Source organism: Bos indicus, chromosome 15 (assembly GCF_029378745.1).
Source record: "Bos indicus isolate NIAB-ARS_2022 breed Sahiwal x Tharparkar chromosome 15, NIAB-ARS_B.indTharparkar_mat_pri_1.0, whole genome shotgun sequence".
Lineage (NCBI taxonomy): Eukaryota > Metazoa > Chordata > Mammalia > Artiodactyla > Bovidae > Bos > Bos indicus.
The window spans coordinates 82071281-82079546 of record NC_091774.1 but is presented as its reverse complement, the minus strand read 5'-3'; the positions used below and the strand labels follow the sequence as shown (position 1 = coordinate 82079546).

At 43.2% G+C, this 8266-nt stretch overlaps 1 protein-coding gene across 1 annotated transcript; it reads left to right on the top strand.

The window, feature by feature from the left end:
• The first annotated feature begins 6854 nt into the window (after positions 1-6854).
• LOC109569153 (olfactory receptor 5B12-like) lies at positions 6855-7823 on the top strand. The gene has a single exon (XM_019974456.2). It carries the CDS (start codon positions 6855-6857, stop codon positions 7821-7823), a length of 969 nt encoding a protein of 322 aa, XP_019830015.2.
• The last annotated feature ends 443 nt before the right edge of the window (positions 7824-8266 follow it).

Sequence of the window (8266 nt, the reverse complement as noted above, 5' to 3'; positions counted from 1 at the left end):
TGTTATTCATAGAAGAGTGAAAACGCAAGTTTAAAACTCAACAGTCAGAAAACTAAGATCATGGCATCCAGTCTCATCACTTAATGGCAAATAGATGGGGTGAAAAATGGAAACAGTGATAGATTTCATTTTTTTGGACTCCAAAATCACTGCAGATGGTGACTGCAGCCATGAAATGAAAAAATGTTTGCCCTCTGGAAGAAAAGCTATGACAAACCAAGATAGCAACTTAAAAAGCAGAGACATCACTTTGCTGACAAAGATGCATATAATCAAAGCTATGGTTTTTCCAGTAGTCAGGTACATAAGTGAGACTTGGACCATAAAGAAGGCTGAGTGCCAAAGAATTGATGTCTTTGAATTGTGGTGCTAGAGAAGACTCCTGAGTCCCTTGGACAGCAAGGACATCAAACCAGTCAATCCTAAAGGAAATGAGTCCTGAATATTCATTGGAAGGACTGATGTTGAAGCTGAAGCTCCTATACTGTGGTCACCTGATGCGAAGAGCTGACTCATTTGAAAAGACCCTGATGCTGGGAAAGATTGAGGGCAGGAGAAGAGGGGGACAACAGAGGATGAGATGGTTGGATGGCATCACTGACTCAATAGACAAGATTTTGAGCAAACTCTGGGAGATCGTGAAGGACAGGGCAGCCTGGCGTGCTGCAGTTCATGGGCAGGACCTAGCTACTGAACACCAACATCTAATGTAATCTTTAGCACTCTCATATGCGTTCTGCTAAATCATGTGTTGTGTCCAGTTCTTTGTGGACTGTAGCCCACCAGGCTCCTCTGCCTGATTCTCCAGGCAGGAATACTGGAGTGGGTTGCCATGCCCTCCTCCAGGGGATCTTCCCGACCCAGGGATTGAACCTGCATCTCTTATGTCTCCTGCATTGGTAGATCGGTTCTTTATCACTTGCGCCACCTGGGAAGCCCCTACTCTCATATGAGGGATATTCAATATTATTGCTCCTCTTTTTATAGGTGATATATTGATTTTTGGAGAGACTGAAGAACTTGGCCAAGGTCTCCCTGCAACAGATAACAGAACTAGGATTGGAAGGGAGACCGTACTACCACAGAGCCCAAATTGATAAAAACTGTACCTGAAAGCACTGATAAAACAGAGGTAATTCCGCCTGGGTGTTTAGGGACAGAGAGGACTATGCAGAGGAAAGAATGAATCCTTCTTCTTAGTTCTAAAAAATAAGAATAAAGGTTTCCCAAAATATGCCCAGTCCGGCCCTGTAGTGGTAAAACAAATGGGTATTTTGTTTAAAAGAATTGAGGAGAAGACAGATTTCCAGGCTTTTATGAAAGAGATAGAGAAAGCTTGCATAAGGTTCTGACACCACACAGGCCAGAGATTTTAAGGAAGTTTTAACCTGCATTGCCTAACTTGTCTGTGAGGCTTCCCTGATGGCTCAGCAGTAAATAATCTTTCTGCCATGCAGGAGCCGCAGAAGACTCTGGTTTGAAACCTGGGTGGAGCAGATCCCCTGGAGAAGGCGTGGCCAATGCACTCCAGTATTCCTACCTGGAGAATCCCAAGGGCAGAGGAGCCCAGTGGACTACAGCCCACGGGATCACAAAGAGTCGGACATGTCGGAAGTGATTTAGCATGCACGCACGCAACTGGGCTGGGGTGCTGCTGACTTGCTGGCTAGTTGCTCCTCCTTCTAAGTTTCCATCCTCCCTTGCCTTCATAAACACCCTCAGCTAAAATGCATACAAACATTATCCTCTGCATCTCCCAGTCAGGTTCAGGTTAGGAGGACCAATCTGGGACCCGGAGCCTCATGAGATATCCACTCACTTGATACTAAATGTTTCCCCTGAGATTGATTGTGTGACAAGGTCATTTTCTCTGCCTTGATATTTGCAAGAGCACAAACCCAAGTTATGTTCCACCATACAGAGCTCCGAGGGTGGGGAGGGAGCTTCTCCAGCATGAAGCCTTCCTGGATGGGGACTTCTAGTCAATAGCCTGAGCAAGAAGGTTGTCCTTACTGTCTGCCTTGTACCTTCATCGGTCGAGCCTAGGACAAAAGTAAGTATCAAGAAATCACACCATCACAGCTGATTAGAACGGGAAGGACCTCTAGAAGTTTCAACTGTTTTAATTCTTGCAAATGAGGATGGGAAAGGCCCAGAGAGTTTAAAGTTAGAGCTAGGCATCACCTCACTCCCAGTTCACCACTCTTTCCACTCTGCTGTGCCAGCCTCCAGCATCCATATTTCCATGATCATTATAATCAGCTGTCTTATATAAATGGTGGAGTGATGGTTAGACTCAAAAAGGGAGATTGCGTCCCCTAATTTTTATTTGTTTGTTTGTTTGTTTGTTTAGAATGTACTACAGGACTAGGTAGAAACATCTTAGCTTCCTTTCTGAATATCAGGGCTTGGAGGAAACTTTCAACATCTGTTTGTGATCTCAAATATAAAGCCATTTTCCTTAGAAACATCAAAGTTTAGACATTCATTATTATTGACTGAATACCCTGCAGTAACCAAGAAAAGGTGTGATAGACTACAGAAAGCAACTTGTCTCAAACTGTCTGATTTTAAAATGTTAGTACCTTTAGGGTTTCTAAAGAGTTTTTATATCTATTGTCACATCAGAGCAGGATAACAGCTTACAAGAGAGATAAAGAATGTTTTTCATCTTGTGAAATAAGGAGACCTGGCCGTGGCAGGCCTACACCCAGCTGGTTGTTGATAGAACTAGGATTAGAATCGGTCTTGTGTTTGTGCTTCAATCCTACCCACACTCCCACACCTCTGAATTTCTGGATCAAAAGGAGATATTTTGTGTCCGTTTGTACCTGTAAGTAGTATAAATAATGTATTTGGTCAATACAAATGTATTTGGACATTCTTATCACATTCAGTTCAGTTCAGTCGCTCAGTCATGTCCGACTCTTTGCGACCCCATGAATCGCAGCATGCCAGGCCTCCCTGTCCATCACCAACTCCTGGAATTCACCCAAACTCATGTGCATCGAGTTGGTGATGCCATCCAGCCATCTCATCCTCCGTCGTCCCCTTCTCCTCCTGCCCCCAATCCCTCCCAGCATCAGGGTCTTTTCCAATGAGTCAACTCTTCGCATGAGGTGGCCAAAGTATTGGAGTTTCAGCCTTAGCATCAGTCCTTCCAATGAATACCCATTAGTGGAATACAAAAATTAACTTTATTTTTTTTCAAAAATAGATTTAATCAGATTTACATGTTTAGGCATTTGGGGCAAATCTGGCAACTCTAGCAAGCACAGACATAAGAACTGATGAATAATCCTCAGGAGAAAGTAATTCATGGTGAGTAGGGTATTCTGGCATACTCCGTTACTTCACTGATCATTTCACTAGATTTATACACACTTTTATTATATCACTTATCACATTGGGGAGGTAATTTGTGGATCTGGTTGTCTCTACCTCCTTTAAAAGTCAGGAGTCGTGTTCTTCATCTCGTGACCCTTGCTCCTGGCACAGAGCTGGTTTATGTGCAAAGCCAACTGGGAAGAGAAGGAGACAGAGAGAGAATTGGCACTGAACACAGTCCACACACTGGCATTGCATTAGCAGGGCTCCATATGCCACTCAACCTCAACTTCTCAGATCGCTAAAATAAGTACTTTGGGTATTACAAGAATCGAGTATTCCACAGACAATCAGACTGAGATTCACAGAGTGTAAGTAAATTTCCCGTAGCCACATCCTATCCAAGTTACTAATTACTGGCTCCTGCTGCTGCTAAGTCGCTTCAGTCGTGTCCGACTCTGTGTGACCCCATAGACAGCAGCCCACCAGGCTCCCCCATCCCTGGGATCCTCCAGGCAAGAACACTGGAGTGGGTTGCCATTTCCTTCTCCAATGCATGAAAGTGAAAAGTGAAAGTGAAGTCGCTCAGTCGTGTCCGACTCTTCTAGATCCCATGGACTGCAGCCCACCAGGCTCCTCCATCCGTGGGATTTTCCAGGCAAGAGTTCTGGAGTGGGGTGCCATCGCCTTATCCATAATTAGTGGCACTTATTGTCAAAAGTAAACATTTTTTGGAGTTGTGACTGTGCTTGCTCTTTTGTTGAAACACAGTTGATTTTCAGGGTTGTGTTAGTTTAAGGTGCACAGCAAAGTGATTAAGTTTTTCATATAATACAGGCGTATATTCTTTTTCAGATTCTTTCACATTATAAGTTATTATAAGATATGGAATATATTTCCCTGTGCTATACAGTAGGTCCCTGATGTTTATCTGTTCTATATATAGAAGTATGTATCTGTTAATCCCTAGCTCTTAATTTATCACCGCTTTCCCTTCTGGTAACCATAAGTTCATCTTCTATATCTGTGAGTCTGTTCCTGTTTTGTAAACAAGTTCGTTTCTGTCATTTTTTATGAGATTCCACATATAATGATATCATATCATATTTATCTTTCTCTGTCTGACTTACTTCACTTAGTAATGATAATCTCTAATCCCACCCATGTTGCTGCAAATGGTATGATTTCATTCTTGTTTATGGCTGAGTAATATTCTACTGTATATATGTGCTACATGCTCTTTAATCACTGATCAGTCCATGGACGTTGGGGCCATTTCACGTAGTGCTGCTGTGAACACTGAGGTGCATGTATCCTTTCAAATTAGTGGATTTTCTTCCTTTGGCTATATACCCAGGAGTGGGATTGCTGGCTCATATGGTAACTCTATTTTTAGTTTTTTAAGGAACCTCCATAGTGGCCCACCAACTTACAGCCCCACCAACACTGAAGGAGGGATTCCAGGAAAAAATATATTCTTGTTATATTTGATCTAAATAGTCACTTTAGACTCTGCTAAACAGTTGTATTATATCTATAATCTGATACATTTTTTCTCTTTTAGGTCTCAATCCTAGTTTCATGTCTACCAATTACTTTTGTACATCACTCTCAATTGAGATTTGATTTAGTAATACTTATATACTTATAACTGTCTATTTATACAGTGGTGTTTGCCAGTTCCTACCTTTATCCATGATGTTTCTTCTGCCTGGTATAGTAGTAGTAGCAGTAATGGTAGTAGTGACATCTTAAACTTTTTGAGTACTTGCTATGCAATTAACATTGTTTTCAATGTTCTACATGATCTAAGTTATCCTACTCATCTACCTTAAAAGTTGAAAACTGAATTTCCCACTTGGAAGATGAAGAAACTGAAATATAGGAAGATTAATGAACTTGACCTACTGTTTCAAGAAGCATGCTTAATATTGCAGATTTTAGATCATGCTGCCTGGATTCCAATCCCAGTTCTACCATCAAATATGCTACTTGAGCAAGTAATTTACCTCTTTAAATTTTGGTTCCATTTGAAGCAAAATGGGGGTGATAATAGTACCTGCCTAACAGAATTGCTCTGGAGAAGGCAATGGCACCCCACTCCAGTACTCTTGCCTGGAAAATCCCATGGATGGAGGAGCCTGGTGGGCTGCAGTCCTTGGGGTCGCTGAGGGTCGGACATGACTGAGCAACTTCACTTTCACTTTTCACTTTCATGCATTGGAGAAGGAAATGGCAACCCACTCCAGTGTTCTTGCCTGGAGAATCCCAGGGACGGGGGAGCCTGGTGAGCTGTCATCTATGGGGTCGCACAGAGTCGGACACGACTGAAACGACTTAGCAGCAGCAGCAGCAGCAACAGAATTGCTAACTGAAGTAAATGAGTTAATACATGTGACCAGCTTAGAACAGTTTCCTGACCCAAAGTAAATGTTATGTGTTTGCTGTTATAATAACTAATATATTGTTACTATTATTTCTTTAGTTTCCAAGCCACAACTGAGGAGTCCTGATCTCCAGAAATCCTTCCTGAGTTCTTGTGTTGGGCAAACCAAACGTGCTTTCTAATTCCAAAGGCCACGGGTGTCCCTCCACTTCAGAAATACATTTTGACTAATGTATCTTTTGGATGCAGGTCTCTCCCACTAAGGAATCCTTAAAGACAAGGGCTACATCACATCCTCCCCTGAATATTTCATAATAGTTAATCCAGGAGGAATGAATGGGACCTAATACGCCAGAGTCAGAAGTGTCTCTTGGGTCAAGACAGTCTCTCATACTGTAACTACAGAAGCTACAATAAGCTATCTGCTGAGTTACCACTGGAGGTGAGAGCAACCAGATATACTACGTGCTATGGCAGGAGGTCTGTGGTCTGGCTGATGGTACAGAGTCTCTAGGTGAGGACAAAACTAATCCTTCCATCTCCCCTATTCTCTTCACCCACAAATAAGGCAAAGGTGTAGGTGACAGTGGAAGACAGACACTGAGGGCCACTCAGCTGAGGGCCCCGTGAATTAGAGAGAAAAAGAAGGTTGGAATCACTGTAGATCGCCAGTGAAGTGAACGAGGATCCCTCAGAGATGGAGGAGGCAATTGAGGAGGGCTTGTCAGCGTTACACACCAATGACTGACAAAAGGTTTCCTGTATCTTACTTTCTGTTGATTTAAGCCTTCGATGTATACCTTAGATAAGTGTGCTTGTAAGAGATGAAATAAGAAGAGTCCTACATGGTTTAATATAAGAGATATAACATACAGCAAGCAAGCAAGCTGAAATGTGACCCAGAGTCATCATATGGTCCGCTCTTGGCAGCCACATACCACTTCTAGATGAACAACCTCAGTCAACCCAGCACTACCCATCTGGCTCAGCTTCTCACTCACGAGCTCCTTCCCTCCATAAGAAGCTGACAACATGACTAAAGACTCCATTTACAGTGTACTTCCCATGAAGACGATCGGATAGCATCATCTTGTACTTGCTGAGCTTGTCATAGGTGCTGCTCACGTTGACTCCCCAATTGATGGAGAACCTTTCAGAGGTGACTGAATTCCTTCTCGTGGGGTTAACAGATGCTCTAGAGATGCAGGTCCCTCTGTTTACAATCTTCGCTCTCATCTACCTCACTACTCTGGTTGGGAACCTTAGGATGATCGTGTTGATTCTGTTGGACTCTCGACTTCACACGCCCATGTACTTTTTCCTCGGTAACCTCTCCCTAGTGGACTGTGTGTATGCCTCCTCTGTTACTCCTAAAGTAATGGCAGGGATTCTCACAGGAGACAAGATTATATCCTATGATGCATGTGCTACCCAGATGTTCTTCTTTGCAGCCTTTGCCACTGTTGAAAGTTTCCTCCTGGCCTCAATGGCCTTTGACCGCCAGGCGGCCGTGTGCAAACCCCTGCATTACACCACCACCGTGACGAGAGCTATGTGCGCCTTGCTGGCCACCAGCTCCTATGTTTGTGGACTCTTACAATCTTCCGTCCATGTTGCCCTCACTTTCCACCTCTCCTTCTGCCATTCCAACGTGGTTAATCACTTTTTCTGTGACATTCCCCCACTGCTGGCTCTCTCTTGCTCTGATATCTACACAAACGAGATTGTGCTCTTCACACTGGCAGCGTTCAACACCTTGTTCGCTCTTTTGGTTATCTTGGGCTCGTACCTCTTCATCTTTACTGCTATCCTGAGGATGCGCTCATCTGAAGGACGCCAGAAGGCCTTCTCCACCTGTGCTTCCCACCTCACCACTGTCTCCATCTTCTATGGGGCAATCATCTTCATGTACTTACAGCCCAGCTCCAGCCACTCCATGGGCACAGACAAAATGGCGTCCGTGTTCTATGCCATGGTCATCCCCATGCTGAATCCACTGGTCTACAGCCTGAGGAACAAGGAGGTCAAGAGTGCCTTTAAAAGGGTGGTTGGAAAAGCAGTCTTCTCTAGGCTTAGCTTACTAATTAGAAATCGCATGCAAACCATGTGAATCTTCTATTGGACTTCTGTGGCCAAGAATGCTGTTTGAAGGTTAATTCTTTCTTGTCTTTTATTTCTTTGAGCAGTTCCTTCCCAGACAAAACTGATTGTATTCACTCTTCACGACTGTAACTGGGTAGAAGAAATTCCGGATGTCCCTTTCCAGAAATATAACATTGCTTCTATCTTAAGATAAAGATTATAATCCTTGATACCATAGGATCCCACATTACATCAGTTTGTTGGTTTAAGGTGCTTTGCAGGTAAATCTCATAGGTGTTTGACACTAGAGTCCCATTTTCATTTTCTAGAATTAAGAGAACCCGAAGAATCTTCTACACAGCACAGGGCCATGTTTCTTAGACATTTATACTCCTAAGAGTTACCTTGAAAGACTGATGAAGAAATAGAATTTAGGGATCTAATCCAGATAATATAACTTAGCATACTTCT